Source organism: Mandrillus leucophaeus, unplaced genomic scaffold (assembly GCF_000951045.1).
Source record: "Mandrillus leucophaeus isolate KB7577 unplaced genomic scaffold, Mleu.le_1.0 Scaffold596, whole genome shotgun sequence".
Taxonomy (NCBI): domain Eukaryota; kingdom Metazoa; phylum Chordata; class Mammalia; order Primates; family Cercopithecidae; genus Mandrillus; species Mandrillus leucophaeus.
The window spans coordinates 1785037-1811342 of record NW_012106430.1 but is presented as its reverse complement, the minus strand read 5'-3'; the positions used below and the strand labels follow the sequence as shown (position 1 = coordinate 1811342).

At 36.2% G+C, this 26306-nt stretch overlaps 1 protein-coding gene across 1 annotated transcript in view; it reads left to right on the top strand.

Moving 5' to 3' along the window:
* AKAP6 (A kinase (PRKA) anchor protein 6) overlaps nt 1–26306 on the top strand; it is a 520177-nt gene that overhangs the window by 402491 nt on the left and 91380 nt on the right. Inside the window, exons 11-12 of the mRNA XM_011999517.1 lie at nt 7868–8014; nt 11115–11339. Coding sequence (XP_011854907.1) covers nt 7868–8014; nt 11115–11339 — 372 coding nt within the window. The remainder of the gene's footprint in view (nt 1–7867; nt 8015–11114; nt 11340–26306) is intronic.

Below are 26306 nucleotides of genomic sequence, written 5' to 3'. Positions count from 1 at the left end.
TTGAATTTCTACACAAGTTGACACTCAATTAAAATTTCCATATATCCAGTGAGTTAGCCAGTTCTTGGCTAGGGAGTTAGAGCAAATGCCTTCCTACTAAGCCGATCACTTCAAAACAAGCAAAATTTGTAATAGTGTCAAATGAGGACTGAATGCATCAACTGAAACTGGAGTTCAGCTTATCAAATACAGATCAAAAGCAAGAAATAGACTAGAGAGCACATGGGATATTTCTTCCTTAAATTTCTCTCTTTTTTATTGACACTGGAGGAAGAAATAGCACATTAAAACCTCCTTACTGAATTACTGTCCTAAACCAATAGATCCATGGGGCTTGTTCAGCTAAAAGCCACAACAGACTTTGTAATGCAATGATGTAATCTTGGCTTTGTGTCATTTATATTCAACCTAAAAAAAAAAAAAAAAAAAAAAACAATTTTCCTGAATAGACAGGCTGACAACAATATTGTTCGGTGTGGGTTTTTATTTGGATTCTTTCCAAATGGTTCACATGCCTTCACAGTAACACATCATGCCTGCTTACGTTTTTTGCCTGTGTTCTAAACTTTTCCCCTTTTACTAGCTTTCTATTTTTCTTTTAAGGTCTCAGTTATGTTTGTAAAACTAACCAGCTCTACCACAAAATTAGGATGTATCTTGCAGAGAGCATTCATTTTACTTTTTGCATATTTTTCCCGAGGTCATGTCAAGGTTAGTTTGAATTCCATCCTACATTAAGACTTCTTTCACAGCTATTTAGCTCGGCAGCCTACTCCCCGCTGGGGTCTGCCCCTTGGGCACGTCAAAGCTTCAGACCTGACAAATCACACACAGATGAAGCTGTACAGTTTTTTAAACAGTTTCATCAGTAACTTTTTTTTCTTTTTCACTATCCTCTTCATGTTGAGATTTTTTTTTTCTCTGAATTACCATTTCAGGAATGTTGATTTCCGTTTGAAACAATTTGTTTTTACATCAGAGTTGCAGACTAGCAGTATCATTTATTTTATAATAAAGGATATTAATAGCCTTCTCTCACCAAGACTGCAGACCTACAGACCATTCTTGACTATTATAACTGTAATTGCTTTATTAAAATCTATTTGTAACAGGAAGTGTACTGTTGGAAATGTAGCTATATCATAGAGTCTACCAGAATCTGAAAAAAATATCAACCATAAAAATACAGTTTATAAGATATTATGAGTTGAGCCTGGAAATGTTTCCCAAATGGTTAATAATATGCTCTTATCAGTATTTTAGCAAATTATGAAACTAAATGATGCAACTCCATTTCCTGTTTAATTGATGAAGTTAAAGTGCTTGGTTGCTAATGAGTGTATTAGCAAACAATGTCCCCTTTACAGGCTTAAGTAGATCCGGATTTTTAAAAAGCAGCTTACTATCCTTATTTTTATGGGATGAAAAATATTGACTGCCACAAAATTGCTAGACCAACTGAAGTAATGGTGTAATTATTTCTGTGCAGTCATTTTGGCAATTTCCAATGACCAGATTAAGGTTTTCTAGTTCCCACACTAGAAAATAGTTATTTTCTTTTACAAACCGTAGACTTTTCATTACATTTTCATTCAGGACAAACAACACCTGAAGATCTTTACTGCAGACTAAGCAGAAAACTTGGAAGTGAGGGGAAAAATAATATTTGAATGATTCTCCTCTCCTCAGTCTTCTTTTACAGTTTGCTCAACAGGAAAGTACCCAAACGAAGGGTTCTGTAAAAGGTTGCTTGGTTGAAACTAATTAAAGACAAGTCTAAATAGAAAAAGAAAAGAAAAAGAGATCAAAGGAATTACATTAGGTGTCAGGACGTCATTTGGGAGCGTTTTATTTAATTTTTGTAATTCGATTCCAGGAAAACACTAAATTCTAAAAATGTCCATTTTTTGCCATAATTTTATATTTGGGTTATTTTTGCAATAAGATACAGGTCAACAGGCAAACATCTTGAAGAAATCATTTCAGTATTGGCGCATTAACACATTATGGTGAAAAGGGAGGCTTGTGCTTTTCACGCAGTGCATTTCAGTCTTCAATTAATGTGAAAGCACTACAATGCCTATGCAACTTCTCTTGCCTAGTGGTGCACCATTTATCATTGCAGTTTTACATTGACCTTGACACCCACTTCATTAGAATAAAGATTGTCTACCATTTAGGTTACATTGTTCCTCTGCACAGAGACCCCATGCAAATTTCTGTTCAGATAGAAGAGCTGCGAGGCTGTCAGAGGTCATCTGCATTAAATGATTGCAGCTATTTTCCAACTGCTTCTTTTCATTCTACTCAATTCAGGCTAGGAGGATCAATCAAGTCCTCTGCCTGAAACAGTGGGACTGCTGGGAATATAACTGTTTTTGGTAGTAGTGGATATGCCCTAAACAGTATTAAATATTTAATATAAACTCATTAAAGGCCATACAAAAGCTTCAGAAAGATATCAAATTTATAGAAATATCTAAGGGGATAGAGAACCTTTTTAAAAAGTAAATAAAAAAATAATAATCAATATTATAATTTTACAGGGTATGATCAAAATAGTTCTTAAACTTACTAAATTTTACCTATAGGAGACTTTTTTCTCACCCTTGACATGGGTAAGAAAGAAAGGAGACAGGTAGACTTGGCGTCCTTATGCCGTATTTTATATGAAATTGACATGAAAGTTTTCAGTTATTGGTGTTTTTATTTTTGTTCTATAACAGTGACTTCTAGTCTAGCTATATTTATTTTTAAAGGCTTAGATATTTGTTATTTAAAAGAAATGATTGGAGAAATAAGTTGCCAGGTCTCCTACTTAAGTTTTCTGAGTGATATAATTGGAATTAAATTATTAATGGGAGATACTTTAAAAAAGATTGTTTTATGATCTTCTATTAGGGAATTTGCAATTCATTTTAATATTTGTAGTTTGATTTATATTAAAGATAATGCAATCTATGTCCAATTAACAGTACATGGCCAGTGTAATGTGATTTCCAGATCATGCAAATGGAATAAGCTAGAAGAGGGGGAAAACTCAATTCTTAACCTCAGGTGTAATTTGCTGTGCGAGTTCTGGCAATTTTAAATGACATTGCACTTTTTAATTTTTCCAAAGGCTCAGCAGCAAATTTATCCCAATCAGGAAAACCTATTATTAATTTACAAGGACAATTGTAGGAGTCTTTATAATTTCTCTATGCAATTACTCACCATAAATTCTAATGATAAAATACAAGGAGTTTGCAAGAAATAACGACTATTATTTGTCTTGGACTTGAACCCTTTTCTTCAATTTTGAACATCTTCTGGATGTGTTGGTGGTACTGACTCCATGTGCAGCATCATATGCATTGTGAGATGCTACACACAAGTCTTCTGAAAAGGGGGGCAGCACAAGAGCTGCTGCAAAGGCAACACTGGCCTCTAGCAGATTCCTGCACTCTGCATGTACAGCTGAGCTTGGACCCTGGACTTTTATATAAAAAGACTCTTTGTTCACCACTGAATGGCATTAGGCATGGACTTGCTGAGGGGCCACCATGAAGCCTCGAATGAAGAGGGCAAACACTAGCCAGAAAACACGTGAGAGTTGTAAATAGACACATCCCTGGATTTTTTTTTGGCAAAAATGCGTATTTTCACACATTATTTTGCCAATAGTTTGGTGTTTTGGTGTGTTCCTAGCATTTGCTTTCTTACTGATAGACTAAGTAAGATATATTTTATTTTCTCAGTGTATTCTATCTATCTATCTATCTATCTATCTATCTATCTATCTATCTATCTATCTATCGATAGATCGATCGTATCTATCAGTCAATCATGTGTATATGGGAAAGGGAATCTCGCTGGGTAAACAGGTGTTTGTGGCATTATTTGTACCAGGAAAGACATTCAATCCTGTCATTCTAATAACTAGATCATTTCCCTTGTTTTCACTTTTCCTAATATAAAGTCAACTGAAGCTCAGTTAAAAGTAATATGGTATAAGATATAAATGCTGAAACCCTGATGACACAGAATACAACAGCCCTATTCTAATAATCAAGAAATGTCTTTAGTTTAATTTGTGTGTTTCTCGCAGCCAAAGCTTCACTCTCTGTTCAGCAATGTCTGGTCTCTTTTCAGCATAACCAACAGAAGCACCATACAAAAGTCTTACAATGGATGTCTTAATCTCTCTGTGTGCTTTTAGAGCATTATTTTGAATTCCATCATGCTGCCTTTTTTCTTTCCTCTTCTGAAGTTTTATTACAACAGCAGAATTCCCAGGGAGCTTTGGGGGCAAGGTTCACATAATATAGCCCTGAAGTTTTGCTTAGGTGGAAGCCATCCCCCAATCCTGGCCATCTTTTGATGATCCTTCTGTTTCAAAAAGATTTCACTGGGTAGAGTCTTATAGCATTAGCTGTATATAGTTTATTTTTTATTTTTTTTATTTACCAGACAGTGAGCATCTACAACTCTTTCATGATGTTTTCTTTCTCTGACCTCACAGTGACAAGGCATCTTGTTCCTTAACATTGAGGGAGGCAGAAAAATGCTTGAGTTGCTCAATGTGTGCCTTCTATACCAGTTTCAAAATGGCTTATTCTTCTGGTTTCCATGGTGACAATTAACACTGTTTCAAGGCATTGTTCCAGTCTCCATTTGGGCAGAATTTTCGGTGTGATTTCTAACAAAAAAAAAGGAGGGGGACTTCGGTGTGGCGGGGAAGCCTTTAGCATAACTGTCAAAAAAGTTATCTCAATCAAGTCTTCATGCATTTCTAAGTATGTTTAGTTCAGAAATTCCTGTTTTTGCTGACCTTGTTTTATAATTCAGTTTTAGCATTTGTGCTAAGTAAAGCACTCAATAGGAATTTTCTACAACTTCTTTAGTTCTTAGTTAAAATGGTGGGCTAGAGTTTGTAGTTATTTTTAACTCTTTTTTTTTTTTTAATTTTATTTATATTTTATACACAGGGATGACATTTAGAATAGTAGTGTCCTGTGTCTTTAATTTAGATCATTCACATATCTATTAGGAGGCTTCATTAGTCAAAATTGAATTGGCCAAGCAAATACACTTAATAATGTAAATATGGCCTTTCAAGAGAGTATATTTTATTTTTGACTAGACAGAGAGGCCCACAGCAGGTGCTGTGGGGAAATTAAATACTGGATGCTTATTTACCTTAGCACTCAAGAAAAGCTTTCTGACTTTAACTTTGCTAATCTCATTTTTGCCTATTGAAGAGTAGTCTATATCATAACATCCCCAGACTACAGGACACAATGGGGCAGCCTCTGCTCACTTACTGCTGTGGGTGGAATGAATATGAAGATTAAATTATCTTCTCACCACAGGATAAAGTAGCCCCACTTGATAGGATGACCGAAAACTGATAGAGCTGGCAGTTGATTCTCTGAGTCTAATGCTTCTGAAAAGATGTTAAGAGACAGAAGAGCAAAAACATACTAGCATCAACAAAAATAGAAGCTCCTGACATTATTACACATACAGCTTGAGCCCCTAAATCGTACTAGATTTAACCTTGAATGTGCTTCAAAACTTAAAATAAATATTTTCACCTTAAATTATATAACATTTTAGTACCTTTCATTCATATATCAATACATCGAACAATTAACTAGATCCTCTTAGTTTTTATATTATAGTTTGAAGGCATTGTCCATCAATCACACCTTTCATCAAGCTATTTAGACAGTAGGCTATATGGTGACAAAGACTGACAGCATACATAAAGACAAGTTTCTTTTAAATGTAATAACCTTTTATAATAGCTATTGCAGTGACTACTTATACACATTTAATGGAGAAGATTAGTTTATTACATCTAAAATTAAATTAATTGCTTTTTATATTTTTATTTGTGTAAGACTGTCGTTTTTATGGGACACATCTAAGCTGTTTCCTTTCTTGACTGGTCTGCTGTGTGAGAGCTGTTTAAAGTTGGGGTGAAGAGGGGGGATGAGCTTGTCACAAGTTAAAGGATAACTGGTAGAGGCCATTCCCAAGTGGCACAGCCAGAGGACTCTCTCTGTCAATGTGTGATACCATGTGGCATAAGTAAAATATTTGAATAAGATTTTCCTGCCTGCCTGAAATACTGGTTCCCCCAATATTATGTGGAAATCTTACCAAATTAATTATGTAAATGTTTGTCAGCTATATCATTTCAGATGGGAACCTAATTGCATAAAGCAGATTGTCATCTCCTCCAATCATCACATCACTCTAGAAACACTATCTAGGTTTCTAGAATACTTCTGAATATTGAATCCAGAAAATTCAAGTGGACAGTGTGTTTCCTAAGTGCTGGAGTAACATGGCCCTGGTAATTGCCTTCCATTAGAAAACGCAATCAGAATTTCTCTTGTATCACAGGCCAAATTCTAAAAGCGCTCTAAAGTAACCCTTGATTTTCTCCACTATGCATATTCATGTAATTTTGGATACTCTGACACCCTGATCAACATTCATTAATAATATGAAATGCTTTAAATCACCTCATTTAAAACATTTTGTTCTGTGATCCACAAATGACTAACATTTGGAGAAGTTTACATAATACAAATGATGTGCATGTTTAGTGTAAATGAAAGATTAAAATATGAAACTAAAAGTATGCAAACATATGCATGCAAATGCTGAAGATCTATTAACCGAAACAGTGATTTCACACCTTCTTTTCCTTTAATCTGCTTCCAATTGTATTTTTGTTTGGAATCTTATATAATATCATGTTTTCAAGGTGAATGAAATCACCCAAGTGCTTGGGCACATTTGAACTTACTGATTTACTTATTTCCAGAGAAAAGTTTTTCTTATTAACTCTGATAAAAGTGTTTATCTTAGGGCACCCTTGGTCATTTAGGGCAAAGGAACAAATACTACCATGGAACTCAGTGACCTAAATATGGTGCCTGAAAGAAAAAAGTTTTAAAATTGCTATTATATTTTGGAAATGTGCTAAAAATGTAAAATATGTTTAATATTTTAACCAGAATCTAGATTTTCTACTCAGAGGTGTTTTTACATGTACATTTATAAAGTACAGTCATAGTCATTTATGGCTATCCATAATATAGGACTAACTATGGAGTTATCCAAATAGAGTTATTTGAAGAGAATCACCATAGTAACTGTCATATTAAATAGCACTTACATTATCTCCAGCAAAACATCTTTTAGGAGAGACTCTCTTGGCAGTTTGTTAGAATATAATACATACTTGGGGAGAGGGTTCTGTAGTCAACTATGATTTGGGGGATATTTTACAGTAATCAGTAAGGAAACATAGATTTGTAACTATACCTAAAATGGTGGCTTTCCTTTTTCTCTCTATGTGTACCTTTTCTCCAAGCCCACACAGAATTTTTAAGGAAAAGAAAATGAAAACAAAATGTTAACTGAGAATTCAGAGAACTTACATAATCTTCATGAATAATTTTATTTCTTCCACTTTGAGACTGGTCCTTTAGGGGCAGAGATGAGAGGTGGACAGCACTCTGGAGCCAAATGATGACCAAAATTAACTGTAATATTAAACCCCCCTAGACCAGTTATTGTCCTATTTGGAATATTTTAAAGATCAAATATGTGTATAAACTTGAGTTTAAGAAAGAAATCTTAGTCAACTAAATGTAATAACTGTGTGTGTGTGTGTGTATGTGTGTGTGTATAATATATTCAGCAATATTCTTCATCTACTCAAAGTACTTACGTTTAGCCTCCCCATAAATTTTATTGGGAACAAAAACTTTTAATGCTCATAAGCATCACAAATTCTGTGTTCAATGATTTTCTAAGAACACCTCTCTCCCTAATGATATCTCTTTTTCTCTTTTCATTTTAGCGATACAGTGTGGAAATGTCCATCAGACACCTGAAAAAGACGGAGCTGCTTAGTAAGGTTGAAGCTTTGAAGAAAGGTGGCGTTTTACTACCAAATGATCTCCTTGAAAAAGTGGATTCAATTAATGAAAAATGGGAACTGCTTGGGGTATTTGCATTTTTATTACTGTTTGTAGGTTATGTGTACATTTTTTGCGTAGTGAAGTACTCTATCTGTCTGATTTCTAATTTGAGGCACAAATATCTCTCTCTTTCAATTCACTACCTACATTTCAAACAAGCTATTCATGCTATTATGGGAAAGACACTGCTTTTCCTCTTCTGTTGATTTTTTTTTTCTGAGCTTGTCTCCTCTCAGATTTTAATAATTTTGGTTCTTTAATACATGAAAAAGTAAGTAAAATATTCCATGTATTATGGGTATGCACCAAGTCAACTATAATACAGTATATCTGATATATACTGACTGTCATGCTTGAATGAATGTTAATAGAATTTATTCTGAAGGTACATGTAAGAGACATCTACTGTTTAACTATTTACTGTACCCTTAAGATGAAAAGTGGAGTTGTCACTACAGCTTTCAAGTCACACTAAAGCTACCAAAACAAAGATGCAAATTTGACCCAAATCTGAATTGCAGAATTGAATCAGCCTGTGTTTTGTGCCTCAATTTCCAGCTCACTTTTAACAAAAGCCAAAAAAAAAAGAAAAAAGTTTCATGTAATTCATTTCACGCAATGATGGGCTGGGTCTCAGCCAAAGACTGAGATGCAAGAATCTGGCAAAAAGGCAATATAGAGATTCTGTTACCCAGAGACCAGGATGGCACTGTGCAGGAGACAGTGCTGTCCTTTTGTTGGAAGACAGCTGAGAGAAAAGTTAAACTGTATTTTTTCATCAGCTTCTCTCCTAAATTGCCTTCACTTCAAATCAAGGGTAAGCTATATTTGTCAATTACCTAAATAATTAATTATAACAGCCAAGTATGGGCGATGTCAGTTATGGAGCATAATTTTGCATGCCTTCCAGTTTTCTACCTTAAAAAATTTTTTTTAGATAAATAATACTCCAAAAATATTTTGAATAAAAAGCTCTTCATGTACCTTGATGATTTGGAGGAATGCCAGTATTCTGTTTATGCCATGCCTAATCTGGGAGATTAAAAAACTGCAAGTTTAAGTCCTTGTTTCTCATTTAAATTCACTACACTCTGCAGTTGTGCAAAGTAACTTAAAATGTTAAAAGTTTTTCATCTAACATATTGTTGCTTTTTAATAATAATTAATGGCTTTCAATTTATAGTACGGTGACTTAAATCAAAATCTGCCAAATTCTACAGCATTCATTGATCTCAGACAGGAGAAATGTGGTTAGTGTATGACATTTTAAAAGGTTGTTTAGTACATAGATAAGAATAGCAACGTTATGTGCTTGATAAAGTAGTGATAAGTCTGTTTACATTGCATTTTAATATATCCATTGCTAATTTGATAAATAACAATAATATTTTAAGAAAATTGTTTAAGTTGTGTCACGTGTATTGCTTCCTCAACAGAATTTTAAGTCAATATTATATTGAAAAAAGAAATAATATTTAGCTATCCTTTATAAATCAGAGACTTTAAAAATAGTTGCCATTTTGGCAAAAATATCATTCAAATACAACATGCAGGTTTGCAGTGAGAGAGTAGGGTGAGGGAAGATTTTTTATAAATCCTGTACCATGCTAACACCACCAGGCATACTGTTTTAATTGGCATGATTACATTTTAATTGGCATGAAAAAAATTAAAGACAAGGATTTTAACTTCTAACAATAGTAAAATAGAGGGATATGGTTTTTAATATTACTTTCATCTAAGGTGAACAGTGTGGAATGGAAATACATTAGAATGAAATGTCAGTGGTGCGTACAGTTTAATCTGTGAAATTTTGTCCCCTGTGCTGCATATTACTCTGTCTCAATTGCATATTAAACAACCCTATCAAGGCAGGCATTGGCATCTGCTGTGCTGACACAAATTGTGAATTAAATGAAATTGATGTCCTCTGTCGTATATTTATGAAGACAGACCATTCTCTGAAGTATTCTGTTTATGAAGAATTTATGATTGCAAACTGTTCCAGAACAAAAAAGTGGCAATAAATTCTTTTTTGTGACCCTACCCTCCAAGGGCATTGATTTCACCTCCTGCTGCTACTTTTGTTACAGCGTAAAAACAATAGCTAAATCTGGATTCCACTGAGGGTCTTCAAATTATCAATATTTTCACCATGAAAATACAAGGGTGTCACCATGAAAATACAAGGGTGTTGCCAAGAAAGGCTATTCTTCTGCTACAATCTCCTAAAGATACTATTTACAGAACACTACACACCAGATGAATGTTTATTGACTTAATTTTATTTGTGTTTTAAAGCTTATTTTTGTAGGTTTAATTCATCATTATAGATTTAAATCCTATTGATTGGGAGTGCTTTCCACCAGAAAGAAAAAAAGAAAAGAGCCCTCCCTGACAACACTCTCCTGCCATAGTGGTTAATTTAAGTAGGCTTCTGGCATAGTGAATTGGGGATTATTTTAACACATATTCGGTATTAGAAAGTCCAGCATCCAGAAATGCAAAATGGAAAGAATTGTGGAATTGAACAATTTCCAAGTCAGGTAAAATCAACAAAATCACCAAGGAGGCTTCCTTTTCTTAAAACCCTTTAGTTATATGGTTTCAGGAATACATCACAAAACAAAAAATGGAAGTTAATTCTCCATGCTTCATCTACTCTTGGTCTCTTTAGTATATTTATTAAACTTATATCTCCTGAACGTTTTATGTGCAGACTGTTTTACTATAAAGTCCTATCATGAGAATTCAAATGAATTTTTCTCTGTGACCAAAAAAATTCAAATGAATTTTTATCTGGTGAACTATGGGCCAAATCTCCTTTCTATTAAAGGAAAGTAAGTGAATAAGGAATGAGGTCTTCTTAAGTATCCGCTGGTACTCAGAACAACTTGCACTGAGAATTCAAATACTAAATGGAACAGCGACCTAATCTGAACTGAAAGTCAGTAGTGAGGTGGCCAGGTATAGATGGACGCTTCCGGATGGCTCTTGTTACCAACAAAAGTGTAATGTGTTTCTGGTACCTAAGCTAATCTATGTTTTTGTTTTTTTGTTGTTCGTGGTGGGTTTTTTTGTTTGTTTGTTTGTTTTTTTTTTTTGTTTTTTAATCTGATGCATTAGAAAACCCTAGGAGAGAAGATCCAGGACACAATGGCAGGGCACAGTGGGTCCAGTCCACGTGACCTGCTCTCTCCTGAAAGTGGAAGCCTGGTAAGGCAGCTGGAGGTCAGGATCAAAGAACTGAAAGGGTGGCTAAGAGATACAGAGCTTTTCATCTTCAATTCCTGTCTGAGACAAGAAAAGGAAGGAACAATGAATACTGAGAAACAACTGCAATACTTTAAGGTAATAAAAAAACAATCAAAGCTGATAAAAAGCTCTTTTTATGGTAGGGATGAAATATTTATCAAGTACATAAAGTATTATACCCATGTATCTATGTATCACTGTGCACCTAAATGTTTCCTTGAATTTATAGACAACCTCCACATTTCTTATATGCCTCTGTGTGTATAAAGATGAACATTAAGCATATCAAATATACATTGTAGAGGGAAAATCTCTGCTGCACGTGTGTGTTTTGCAATACTTGTTGAGGGAGGACTTTGATGAATTAAAAGCAGACCAGCAAACATTAAAGATTACTAAGGCCTTTGAAAGACAGACCTAAATGTTCTATAAATAACTTGGATAAAAATACTTACACAAATTGATATGATAAAAACACATGATTTAATCGAAGTCCATTACTGCTAACAAAAGGAAACATAATTTTTACATATGAAAGAGTCAACTACTTATGGAGGGAAGAAATAAAGCAAAACAAGTTCCTATATTACAGGCATGTTCCATTATAGAATCTACCAACCACAGCAACACAACTATTCATATTCACTATATGTCCATGGAGAGGCATTTCACCTGGTTTGTTTCTATTGTTTACACAATATCTATTTAAAAGCAATTTAACATTAGAATGTTTTCCCCTATTGCCCAATCTAGCCCATACTGCTTGAATCATTCCATAAATGCAGTCATTATTTGGGTTCTGGCTAGTGTCAGCCTGAGGCTTTGGGGTTGCAGAATTTGAATTTGGTGGCAATAAATCTTCATCACAAGAAATCTTAGAGAGGAGTAAAAGGAGAAACAAGAAGAAAAGAACTTTTTGGAACCAAGCAACCATTTCTTCTCAAAGCATTGTAGGTCCAGGTTTTATTCATCCCACCCTGCCTGCAATCATCCAGTAATCTGTCCGAAAATTTAGTCACATGTGATTCACATTCTCTCTGCCAAACAGGCAGAGTCATCTTGCTCACCTCTATAACCCAAGAGGAGGCACCCTCAAAGACAAGACCACAATACTTCCCAATAAACTATCTGCATTGCACACCTGTAAATTACCTTTCATTGAAAACCTCCTCTTCTGCCACTTAATGGACAGACCAAATTGGAAGTTAAAGTGTCTTGCCAAAGCAAATGGGTTTATGGTCTGAAATCTAATACCCAGATGATTTGCTGTTTTATCTCCACTTGACTCATCCTAACCTCTACTGCAGGGAGATGGAATCTTCAGATCTTTTAATGAAACTTTTCAAACTTTTTGAGATTCTGGAGCCCTGATGATTTTTCTTTATGACTTGAAACTAGTTCTTTTCTAAAGTTGACCTTGAGGAGTTTGATCAGATAAGTTAGGGGGATCTAGCATAATGGCACTTTTTTATTGTTTTTAAAGAAAATTTTATTCATGACTGTTGGAATAAATCTCTTTCCTAGCCAGAATTTTAAATAATTCTGAGCTATTTACTCTTAGTGTTTAGTGTGTGATTAATCCAGTGTTCTGTGTGTTACCACATTCACTGGAAGAATGGAAGCAAATGTTTGTAATATAATAATAACATAATGTAATGTTTGTAACCTGTCAAAATTATAATTGGTAATAAGCATGTACAGAGTAAAAATTTTTTACTTACCACAAACCCAAAGAACAGGTACACTCTGCCTTTCTAAGTGATGAAACAGCTCAGACAGGAGAGTGACTGAAGAACCTTTTTACATATGAGAAACCCTCTGCCATGCTCTGCCTCTTGTGGGTTCCCAAAGGCCTCCTGCCATGACTCGTCACACAGAAGAGGACAGGCTTTATCCACAGGGTTTAGTTTTATGATTCTTTATCCTATAAATCCTCAGCCTTTTAACAGAAGTCCTTTATATGACACTAAGAGTATGATAGATAAACTACAATGTACTCTCCAGGAGAATGGAAGGGAAGGTGCTACATATGAAACGGAAAACCCATAGCTTTGTAGACAGAACTGTGTTTCCTTCTGATAGATTGGTCTGGGATGAGACAAGGGATCAGGATCTTCAGTTTTCAGAAAAAAGGACAAACCAATTGTGGAACGTTTTCCTTTTCTTTAAGCAATAAGTATGAGAAATATGGGATTAGACACAGGAGAAAATTCTACCCAACAAAGAAAGAGTCCAAACTCAGCAAGAGGGAAGAAACATGAAGGTGTGGACCTAAGAGCCCTGGGACAGGAATGCAGAGTTATCGAGGAACGAACACACTCTGACAACAAAATGCAGGAGAGCATGTCAGGGATTTAATGAGGCCAGCTGGCAAAGGGCCCCTTCGAGCTGCGTGTGTGCAGCTTCAATGCCATTGGCTGGAAAGCACTACTTTTTAATGATGATCCTTCAGAGAGAAAAGAAAATAATTGCTTAATCATATGTTCCTTGTATCCCATAACCAAATTCATTATTCTAAATGTTCAGAATGGGAAGATATTATTCCTTAGCAGCTAAACAAGGCCACAGCACTGGCCTGGTCCCAAAACCAGTTGAGGAAGAGCAAGTTTAGACCTGTTACAAGACTTTGTCATCAAGAAGGTGAATGAGTGGATTAGATTTAATAACCTTGTTGATGATTAATGAACCAAATCTGCTTTCATAATTTAAATTTGACAAAGCACTTTTATGCATATTGTTATACTTAAAATATACACTAATTATATAAGTCAGAAAATTATGATTACCTTCTTATATGTGTGGGTATTTATTTTTATGAATGAAGAATTTGAGTTGTGGGAAGGTAATGTGACTCGTTTGAATCCCCATAGCAACCAGCAGTAGAGACAGAGGAAAAACGATTGTCTTTGAGTACAGATTCCCATCCTGTCATTCACTGACTTTTCAAATAAACTTTGAAACTTTGTTTTACTCAGAATCAGGGGTTGACGGACATTTTCTGTTAAAGCCAGATAATAATATAATCTCTGTACGAATTATTCAGCTCTGCCATCGTAGTGCAAAAGCAGCCACAGACAATATGTAAATGAATAAGTATGGCTGTGTTCAATAAAACTAATTTACGAAACTATTTACAAATGCAGGGCAGTGGGCTTGATTTGACCTAGAGGCCATAGTTTCCTGACCCTGCTCTAGATTACAAAAATTATTACAAGCACGAGAATGGATACAGTCTGTGTCGTCTTTAAAGAAAAGAGACCATGCTACAATTGCATTAGGGGAACAAAAAGTTATTTTAATAATTGTAACAACCACAACTAATATGTGTGAGGCATGCTTTCTAAATGTTTTACCTGCATTCACTTATTAGTCATCACCATCCTGAGACTTATTATAGTATGATCTCTTATGTTTTACTTTTATTTTTAAAATTTTTTAAATACGTGGGTACATAGTAGGTGTATATATTTATGGAGCACATGAGATTTTTTTGTTACAGACATGCAATGAGTACTAATCATATCGTGGAGAATGGTGACTAAATCCCGTCAAGCATTGACCTTTTATGTTACAAACAATACTATTATACATTTTTAGTTATTTAAGAATATACAATTAAGTTGCTATTGACTATAGTCCCCCTGTTGTGCTATCAAATACTGGGTATTATTCATTCATCCTATTTTTTTCTTTGTACCCATTAACCATCCCGTTTGCCCCTACTACCCTTTCCAGCCTCTGGTAACCATCCCCCCAACACTCTATGTCTGTGAGTTCAATTGTTTTAATTTTTAGAGGCCACAAATAAGTGAGAACATGCAATGTTTGTCTTTCTGTTCCTGGCTTATTTCACTAACAAAATGATCTCTGGTTCGATCTATGTTGTTGTAAATGACACGATCTCGTTCTTTTTTATAGCTGAATAGTATTCTATTATGTATATGTACCACATTTTCTTTATCCATTCATCTGTTGGTGGGTACTTAGGTTGGGCTTCCAAATCTTGGCTATTGTGAATAGTGCTGCAACAAATATGAGAGTGCAGAAATTTCTTCAATATACTGATTTCCTTTCTTTTAGATATGTATACCTAGTAGTGGGATTGTTGGATCATATGGTAGCTCTATTTTTTGTTTTTTGGGGAACCTCTAAACTGTTCCCCATAGTGGTTGTCCTAATTTACATTCCCACCAACAGTGAACAAAAGTTCCCTTTTCTCCACATCCTCGCCAGCATTTGTTATTGCCTGTCTTTTGGATAAAAGCCATTTTAACTGGAGTAAGATGTAGGCACTTATGACTACAAAATTCCCTGTTAGTACTGCTTTTACTGTATCCCATAGGTTTTGGTATGTTGTATTTCCGTTATCATTTGTTTTAAGAAACTTTTCAATTTCCTTCTTAATTTCTTTATTGACCCATTGGTCATTCAGGAGCATATTGTTTGATTTCCTTGTGTTTGTATAGTTTCCAAAATTCTTCTCGTTATTGATTTCTAGTTTTATTCCATTATAGTCAGAGAAGATGCTTGATATTATTTCCTTTTTTTGGAATGTTTTAAGACTCGTTTTGTGATCTAACATACGGTCTATCCTTGCAAATGATCCATGTGTTGAGGAAAAGAATATGTATTTTGCAGCTTTTGGATGAAATGTTCTGAAAATATTTATTAGATCCATTTGGTCTATAGTGCAGGCTAAATCCAATGTTTTTTTTTCTTGATTTTATGTCTAGAAGATCTGTCTGATGCTGAATGTGGGTGTGTTGAAGTCTCCAGCTATTACTGTATTGGGGCCTATGTCTCTCTTTAGCTCTAATAATATTTGCTTTATTGATCTTGGTACTCTAGTATTGAGTACATACGTCTTTTAAATTGTATCATCTTGCTGAATTGACCCCTTTATCATTATATAGTGACCTTCTTGGTCTCTTATAGTTTTTGCATTGAAATCTATTTTGTCTGATATACATATAGCTACTCCTCCTCTTTTTTGGTTTCCATTGGCATGGAATATCTTTTTCTATCCCTATACTTTCAGTCTATGTGTACCTTTACAGTTGAAGTGTATTTCTTGTAGGCAACAGATCAGTGGGTTTTATTTTTCATCCCTTCAGCCACTCTGTGTCTTTTTATTGGAGAATTTAATCCATTACATTCAGCATTATGATTGATAAGTTGGGACTTACTCCTGCCATTTTCTTATTTGTTTCCTCATTGTTTGGCAGTCTTCTCTTTCTCTTTCTTTCCTTCCTGTCTTCCTTTAGTGAAGGTGTTTTTCTCTGGTGATATGATTTAGTTTCTTGCTTTTCATTGTTTGTGTATCCATTTGTATGTTTTTTGGTTTGAGATTGCCATGAGGCTTGGAAATACTGTCTTATAACCCATTGTTTTAAGCTGATAACAACAATACTGTTTGCATAAACCAACAAACGAGCAAAAAGAAAACTAATAAAAACTCTACACCTTAACTTCATCCCCCTGCTTTTTAGTTTTTTGTTGTTTCTACTTATATTTTATTGTACTGTCTGTGTCTTGAAAAGTTGTTGTAGTTATTATTTTTTATTGGTTCATCATTTAGTCTTTCTGTTAGGATAAGAGTAGTTTACACACCGCAGTTGCATTGTTAAAATATTCTGTTTTTCTGTGTAATTACTGTAACCAGTGAGTTTTATATCTTCAGGTGATTACTTGTTGCTCACTAATGTCCTTTTCTTTCTAATTGAAGTATTCCCCTTAGGATTTCTTGTAGGACAGGTCTGGTGTTAATGAAATCCCTCAGCTTTTGTTTATTTGGGAAAGTCTCTATTTCTACCTCACGTTTGAAAGGTATTTTTGCCAGATATGCTATTCTAGGGTAAAAAGTTTTTTTCCTTCAGCACTTTACATATGTCATGTCACTTTCTCCTGGCCTGTAAGGTTTTCACCGAAAAGTCTGCTGCCTGCCATATTGGAGCTCCGTTTTATGTTATTTGCTTCTTTTCTCTTGCCACTTTTAGGATCCTTTCTTTATCCTTGACCTTTGGGAGTTTATTAAATGCCTTGAGGTAGCCTTCTTTGTGTTAAATCTGCTTGGTGTTATATTCTGCTTTTTTTTTTTTTTTTTTTTGAGATGGAGTCTCGCTTTGTTGCTCAGGCTGGAGTGCAGTGGCACGATCTCGGCTCACTGCAAATTCTGCCTCCTGGGTTCATGCCATTCTCTTGCCTCAGCCTCATGAGTAGGTGGGACTACAGGCACGCACCACCATGCCCAGCCAATTCTTTGTATCTTTAGTAGAGACAGGGTTTCATCCTGGTGCTAGCCATGATGGTCTCGATCTCCTGACCTCGTGATCCGCCCACTGTGGCCTCCCAAAGTGTTGGGATTACAGGCATGAGCCACCGCACCCAATCCTTGGTGTAATATTCTTGTACTTACTGATATCTTTCATTGGGTTTGGGAAGTTCTCTGTTTTTATTATCCCTTTGAATGAACTTTCTATTCCTATCTCTCTACCTCCTCTTTAAGGCCAATAAGTCTTAGATTGGCCCTTTTGAGGCAATTTTCTGGATCTTGTAGGCCGACTTCATTGTTTTTATTCTTTTTTCTGTTGTCTCCTCTGACTACATATAATTCTGCTTTTTTTTTTTTTGAGACAGAATCTCGCTTTGTAGCCCAGACTGGAGTGCAGTGGCATGCTCTCAGCTCGCTGCAAGCTCCACCTCCCGGGTTCACGCCATTCACCTGCCTCAGCCTCCCAAGTAGCTGGGACTACAGGCGCCTGCAACCACACCCAGCTAATTTTTTGTATTTTTAGTAGAGACGGGGTTTCACCCTGTTAGCCTGGATGGTCTTGATCTCCTGACCTCGTGATCCACCCACCTCGGCCTCCCAAGATAAATTCTGCTATTAAAAGACTGATGCATTCTTCAGTATGCCAATTGCATTTTTTCAGCTCCAGAATTTCTGCTTGATTCTTTTTAATTATTTTAATCTTTATCTGGTAGAATTCTGAATTCCTTCTCTGTGTTATCTTGAATTCTTTGAGTTTTTGCAACACAACTATTTCAAATTATTTGTCTGAAAGGTCACATATCTCTGTTTCTCCTGGACTGGCCCCTTGTGCCTTATTTAGTTCCTTTGGTGAGGTCATGTTTTCCTGGATGGTGTTGATTCTAGCAGATGTTCTTCGGTATCTGGGCATTGAAGAGTTAGGTATTTATTGTGATCTTTACTGTCTGGCTTGTTTGTACCTGTTCTTCTTGGGAAGGCTTTCCAGATGTTTGAAAGGACTAGGGTGTTGTGATCTATGCTGTATTTGCTTTAGGGAGCACCCTAAACCTAGTAATGCTGTAGTTCTTGCAGACTCAAAGAGGTACTGGCTTGATGGTCTTGGACAACATCTAGGAGAATTCTCTGGATTACCAGGCAGAGACTCTTGTTCTTTTCCCTTACTTTCTGCCAAACAAATGTTCATTCTCTCTCTCTCTCTCTCTCTCTCTCTCTCTGTTATGAGCCACCTAAAGCTGGGGGTGGAGTGACACAGGCATCCCTGTGGCCACTACCGCTATGACTGTGCTGGTTCAGACCTGAAGCCAGCACAGCACTGGGTCCCACCCAAGGCCTGCTGCAAACACTCCCTGGCTACTGCCTGTATTTGCTCAAGGCCCTGGGGCTCTACAGTCAGCAGGTGGCAAAGCCAGCTCTACCTGTGTGCTTCCCTTCAGGGTGGCAAGTTCTCCCAGGCCCCAGCTGGGTCCAAGAAGTGCCTTCCAGGAGTCAGGGACTAGAGTCAAAAACCTTAGAAGTCTACCAGGTGTTCTGTTTTACTGTGGCTTCACTGGCACTCAAATCACAAGATGCAGTTCTTCCCACTCTTCCATCCCCCTTCCAAAACCAGGGGAGCCTCACCCCATGGCCACCACCACAGACCGTGGAGAGTACTGCCAGACTGCCACCGATGTTCCCTTAAGATTCAAGGGCTCTTGTGTCGGCTTATGGTGAATGCTGCCTGGCCTGGGACTCACCTTTCAGGGAAGTGGGCTCCCCTCTGGCCCAGAGCAAGTCCAGAAATGCCATCTAAGAGTCAAGTCCTGGAATTGGGAACCCCAAGAGCCCACTTGGCACTCTACCCCTCTGTAGGCCAAGCTGGTATCTAAGATGTGAGACTAAGTCCTCTTTACTTTTCCCTCTGCTTTCCTCAAGCAGAAGGATTTTTGCCCTTTAGCCACCACACCTGGAAATCTGCTAAGTCTCACCTAAAGCCAGCAAGTCTCAGAGACTCATCCAAGGCCCTCTACATAGTACCTGGGTATTACTGCTGGTTTTTCAGGGCTCAAAGGGTCTTCAGTTAGCAGGTGATTAATGCTGCCAGGACTGGGACCTTCCTTTCAAGGTAGTGGGTTTCCTTCTGGCCTAGGGTTATGTCTAGAGCTGTCGTCTGGGAGCTAGGGCCTGGAACGGGGGCCTTAAAATGTTGACTGCTGCCCTATCCTGCTGTAGTTGAGCTGGTATCTAAGATGCAAGACATTCAGAGTGGATCATCATTAAATTGGTGTACTTGTCGAGGGTTGCAAGGGGAACGATTAGGGAGCCTTCTATTCTGGTATCTTGCTCTGCCCCATCCACTATCATGGATGAGAAAACTGAGGTAGGGAAAATTGAAGTAACTTACTCAAGGTCATAAAGTTAGTAAGTGATAAAGCCAATAGTCACACCTAGAAACTGTTTCAGAATCTGCCCCTATGTAGACTCAGAAGTCGCTAGGTCAAAGATCTGTTACTTGCAAGAGAAAAGCACATAGTTTACTCTTTTGTTCCTTATTCCATTCTGAATACTTGACAGCCAGCTGGAGGAAGTCAGGGAGTCAATGTTTTAAATCTTGGAAATTAAATTTATAGAATAGGGCCTTTAAAAGGATTTCAAATTAACAATAAAATGTGCACCATTGCCAAGTAATTACTCTGAAAAGGAATATCACTAATTTACTTTTACAGAATAAAGGAAGAAAAGAGCTAAGCAGTTCATATGCTTTAAGAAATGTTTCCTGAAACCTCAGTGCATAATTTTCAGAAATAAAAATAAGACCAATTTCATCCAGTCTTTTAGGGGAGATTTCTCGTGTCCACTATAACCAATTTCAAATGGTACTGTAAGTTCTCATTTCCTCTGACCCCAAAACCACATTTAAAGGAGATGAGGCTGAAAGACAGGATAGAATGTTTTAGCAGTTTTTATGTATAAGTAGCCATGATTCCTACAGGTGCCTGGATCATCCCTGCTGCTCTATCTTGGAGCCATTACAAACTTTGTAATGATGCTGTTGGCAAAGATGCAAACAAAGAATTACAGTAACTCAGTCTAACTGTAACAAAAGCATACAAAACACTTTCAAATTCAACAGACATCAAACAGGACTTAATCCTTTCTACGTATCATAGATACATTTTAAAAAAAACATATTAACCATGTATATCCATCAAAAGAAAGCCAGGTATATTCATCAACAGTCTTTTATTAGATTTTTTTTGTACCACGTATTAAAAAACCCATCACCTAACAGTTCTTTGGAAATAATTTTAAATAATTGGATACAGTTCAGAACTGCCTTATAAGAAAAATTGGCTGGGTTAAGGTTGAAATTCAAAGATAGGTTTATTATAAATAAATGTTATTCACACTACTGTCTGAGGGTGGTGGGAAGACCCACAGAAAATTTTTACAGGTAGTCCCAGTACAGTTTTCTAAAGTAAAAGAAAATGGAATAGCAGCCCAATTCTTTCTGACTATGTATTTTGCTAGAAGAAGATGCTGAATGATTCCTATGAAGTAGAGAGTTCTGCCCTTGGTTTGAGAAGGCAGAGATACAGCTATGCACTCATTTTATATGTGGTGTTTGTACTGCTGCTATCAGACAGACCAGATTCATGGAAATCAAGAATGTCATGCTAATCTAGAAAGAGGAAAGAGAGATCTCACCCATCTTTACTTATTGTCCTGAAAATCAGACAGAACAGCATTTAGCCTCTGAAACACCAGAGAATGAATGTTTCTACTCTTAACTGGTCTCTTAAATTTCTTAAATGTAACTTTCTTTGTTAGTAAATTCAAATAAGGAAAAAACTGGAAGAACATAATTGCAAAGGTATCTCAATGCTCTCCGTTCAAGTAAGTATAGGATGGGAACAGTGAATCTGATCCATCATAGTTGAGAGGCTTAAGTGTGGATTCAAGTTGCTTGTGTTTGTCCTGGCTCTACCTCTTTCTGATGGATGATCTTCCTGAAAGCTCCAGGTTTCTTATCTTACAAATAGAGATAATGATACTACTTACCTTAAGAAGTGGTTGCGAGTGTTAAATGAGATAATATATACATGAAGACTGCTTAAAATAGGGTCTGCCTACTAAAAGCTCAATATATTTTAGCAGTCAGCATTAGAATTCTAAAGCATGAAACTGTACTTTCAAAAAAGCATTTATATTTAATAAAGCAGGGTTATAGTAAATAGATGAAGCAAATTCCTTGGGGTTTCACCTACTTTGGTGAGTTGTATGATCTCTAGGAACTGAATTATCTATTAATTGGATCATTGACCTACTTACTATCTAGGTAAAATCGTAAGAGAAGTTTTTTCCTTCCCAAGACTAGGAAAAAAGGAGATAGTCAGTATACCTCCCAAGTTTGCCCTTTGACCTGGGAAGGAAAAGCTCTTTTGGGGTGGTAAAAACCAAGTCCCAGATTATTAAGGGTGGGTCTCCACATTTGGGCTACTTTTCCTCTTTTGAGCAAGGCAGCAAACCAGTTACTTACAGTCCATTTTCTACTCCAACTTCTGTCTCCATGACCTTCTTTTGTAAACCCTCCTTTTACCTCTTGTTTCTCCAAAATTATTGCATTATGTGTGCACACATGAGTGCACGCACACACACACATATACACACACAATTAGACCTTCACTTAAGGAGAGAAACAAAATTTATATTTTAATGTTCATATTGAATTGCCAGTCATCTTCTGTAACTTTTACTACAACATGATTCTTTTATAATTGACCAATTAGTAGTATTTATTGAGTATCATCACTAGTTTCTGTTAGTTGGCAACACTATGACCTAGGACTTTCAGCTGTGTGATCTCAGGTAAGTAATTTTTCTTTGCCTGAGATTATTTATAAATTTAGATTTTTTTGATTGAAAAGCTTCCCTTCAACTCTAGCATTCTTGTGATTCTGTAAGAGCTATCTTTTTCTATTGGTAAATTTTTCAATTATAGATGTCATTCAATTTCTTTAAACAACACGTTCAGCTTGGCACAAAATTTTAGGTAGATCAGCCAATGGCCAGTTCTGTATACCGGGATTTATATTTCCCTCATTGAAAATGATACTGCAAAAGGCAAGAAGCATCTTTTGAACAAGAATTGCAATGTTATTGCCTTTAGCACCACAGTAGCAAGCTTTCTCTTTGTACCCATTTCCTTTCTAGCATTATAATGTTCAGTACAGACACTGGCCTAAAAGAGGAAAGTAAAAAGTCTTCCCAGTTATGAATTTCAGTCTGGATAGCCGTACTTATAACATGAATATGTTTTTACTGGCTTCTAAGTTAACAGAGACTTGTTTGAGTCATTTTTAAAGTGGAAAGAAATACACTAATAAACTGCTAGTGCAGTGATGGCAAGCAAATGTACAGATCTATAAGATGTAAGGCAGAAAATTCTCAGTTAAAATTCATGACCAAGTTGAAGAGATGGAGGATTTGAATCTGGAAGGACTAACCAGAAACCCTACCATCATAGGCCTAGCGTCTTCCTTTCTCATCTCTTAGGTAACTTGAAGTCCTTCACAATATATGTAGAGGCTTAGTATATCCTTGCCTGTCCTTCTGTTATCAGTTTTCCACATTATATTCTTTTAGGCAAGTTTCTTACAAATTGCATTCTAACCAAATCTGACAGTCTCTATCTTCTAATAAGAATATTAAGCCCATTCATATTTATTTCCTTGATTAAGATTACTGATCCTTTTTCATCTTATCACATTCTTTCATTTAGGCACTGGGCTGGGTTTTAGCAATACCACGAAGTTTATATTATGGGCTAGTTTAAATATTTTGCTACATGGAATGCTGTTTTCTTTATTTCTACTGCAGTGAATTGGAAGGATTTTTTTAATTACGTATTTTCTTTATTTACAGTCTCAAGATTGATTCCGATGCCACTTAAATTTTTAAAATGAGCTTGTTTTTCTTTCTCTGTCCTCCACCCTATTTCCGTATTTTTGTTGATAGTATATAATCTTAGATTTAATTTTTAGGTATTACTATTATTTTACTAATATAATTATGTCCTTTTTTCATACCTTCAAGTATTTCTTTTGACATTTGCAGTATATTAGAATAATTCAGGCCTAGCTTAGAGGCCCATTCTTGTAATCATAGCACTTTCGGAGACCAAAACAGGAGGATCACTTGATGTCAGGAGTTTGAGACCAGCCTGGGCAACATAGTAAGACCCCATCTCTACACACACAAAAAAATTGTGTTCAATTACCTGAGTGTGGTGGTGGGTGCCTAGATACTTAGGAGGCTGAGGTGAGAAGATTGCTTCACCCCAGGAGTTCAAGGGTACAGTGAGCTTCAATTGTGCACTCTAGCCTGGGCAAGAGAGCAGGACTGGGTCACTAAATTAATTTTCGTTAATTCTTTTTTGTTGGTTTTTTTTTGAGACAGAGTCTTGCTCTGTCGCCCAGGCTGGAGGTACAGTGGCCCCATCTCGGCTCACTGCAAACTCCACCTCCTGGGTTTACGCCATTCTCCTGCCTCAGCCTCCCAAGTAGCTGGGACTACAGGTGCCAGCCACTGCACCCAGCTAATTTTTTTGTATTTTTAGTAGAGACAGGGCTTCACCATGTTAGCCAGGATGGTCTCCATCTCCTGACCTTGTGATTCACCCGCCTCGGCCTCCCAAAGTGCTGGGATTACAGGCGTGAGCCACCGCGCCCGACCTGCTAATTCTTTATACCGCACTCTAGCCTGGTTAAGACAGTGGGACTGGGTTGCTAGATAATTTTTTTAACAAATAAAAATGAAAGTAATTCAGAATTAATTCTTCATACTATTTTCATTGCTGAACTTCAGTTTTTTTCATATAACAACTTTCCATTAAAAATGTATTTTTAGTACTCGCTGTTGGATCATCTTCTAATAATTTTCACAGGAAAAGCCCATTTCTAGTATTTTTTCCAAACCCTGTGTGTCACAAAATGTATTTTACTTTTACCTCACATATAAACAATAGCTTGGCTGAATATAAAATTTTTCTAAGGGCTGTGTAATCTTTTGTCATCAAAATTTCTGATTCTTTTGAAATTTGTAGTCATAAAAGAGAAGATATGCTTATCTTTTATGTGTGAGTTGTAGCTTTTGTTTTAATTTCATTTATATAGACTAGGACTAGGTATCTGTCTCTTTTCACTTTTTTTTTTTTTTTTTTTTTTTGCTGGGAACATGGTGAGTCCTAATTGATTTTGAAAATCCCGCTTTAGATCAGGAAAGTTTTACCCGCTATTTGATTATCGTAATTTCTCCATATGTTTAGTTACGTCTTTTTGAAAGACCTGCTCTGTGCATATTGAATCTCCTAGATCTTGCCTTCACTTAAAAAAATCTATTTTTATTTTTATTTCTTCATCTAGGGACTTCTGGTAGAATTCTCAAGCTTGTTTTCTGTTTTTGCAGTACCTAATTTTGTAATTAATTGTTTTCATTGCAATTTTTAATTCAATAGAAGTTCTTTTCATTTTATACAATCTTTACTGATCTTAAATTGTTCTGTCGTCAAAAGTGCCTACTTACCTCCGTGCCATGAATGCAATATCCTTGTGCCTGTTTTCAAGACATGAATTGTTTTCTCTTTTTCGGTATTTATTTATTTCAGTATTGTTCTGAGTCTTCAAATTGGGCCCTCATTTGAACTACAGTGTCTGTTGATGTGTGTGTTGATTTTTCTGTCCATTTTTTGAGGAGTTTTTGTTTTCTAACACTGGGTATTGAAATAGATCCTCTTTGAAATATTATATAAATGGCTCCCTGTACAGATGTTTCAGTCTAAGACAAAAACCAAAGGGAAATTTTAGATTTTCTTCGATTTCATTAAAATTCAGGGATCAGAAAGACCATATGTATGGAATAGCAATTTGTGTATTGATACTGAAGCATAAGGTAAACTGTCTAACGTCAAGTGGAGCTGCAAGCAGAGCAAGTATCCTACTCTTTGCTAATTTACCAGGGATGTCCTCAGTGTTCCAGAGCAGGAGGGTGGTCTTGCAGAGCATGTTTCAACCAGCCTGGAAGGAGAAAGTCCTATTAGGAGGTTGCTATTCTGTAACTCAGGTGATATGACCTGAGGGATTGATATGGGACAATTACAGTGAGAGGGAAGAGATTGGATTTCTACCCCCCACCTCCCAGCTTTATTAAGGTATAACAGACAAATAAGAATTGAACATATTTACAGTGTACATTGTGATGTTTTGATATATGTATATGTTGTGACATGATTAAATCAAGCTAATTGGCATATCCAACACCTCAGATACTTGTCATTTTTCTTGCTTTCTAACTGAAACTTTGTGACCCTTTGACTAAAATCTCTTCACCCCTTCCACCCCCCGCCCCATCTCCTACCCCAGTCTCTGCTAACTGGCATTCTAATATCTTCTCTGAGTTCAATTTATTGAAATTTTACATATAAATGAGATCATGCAGTATTTGTCCTTCTGTGCCTGGCTTATTTCACTTAATATAGTGTCTTCCAGATTCATCCGTGTTGTCACAAGCGACAGGATTTCTTTCTTTTTTAAGAAAGAACAGCATTTCATTGTGTATGTGTGTGTGTGTAAGTTTGTGTATGTGTATGAATGTGTTTATCCCACATTTTCTATAGCCATACATCAGTTTGATTTTTTCCATGTCTTGATTATTATGAATAATGCATTGAAAATGGGAGTGCAGACATATTTTTGACATACTGATTTTACTTCCTTAGGATATATATCCAGAAGTAGTATTGCTAGATCATGTGGTAG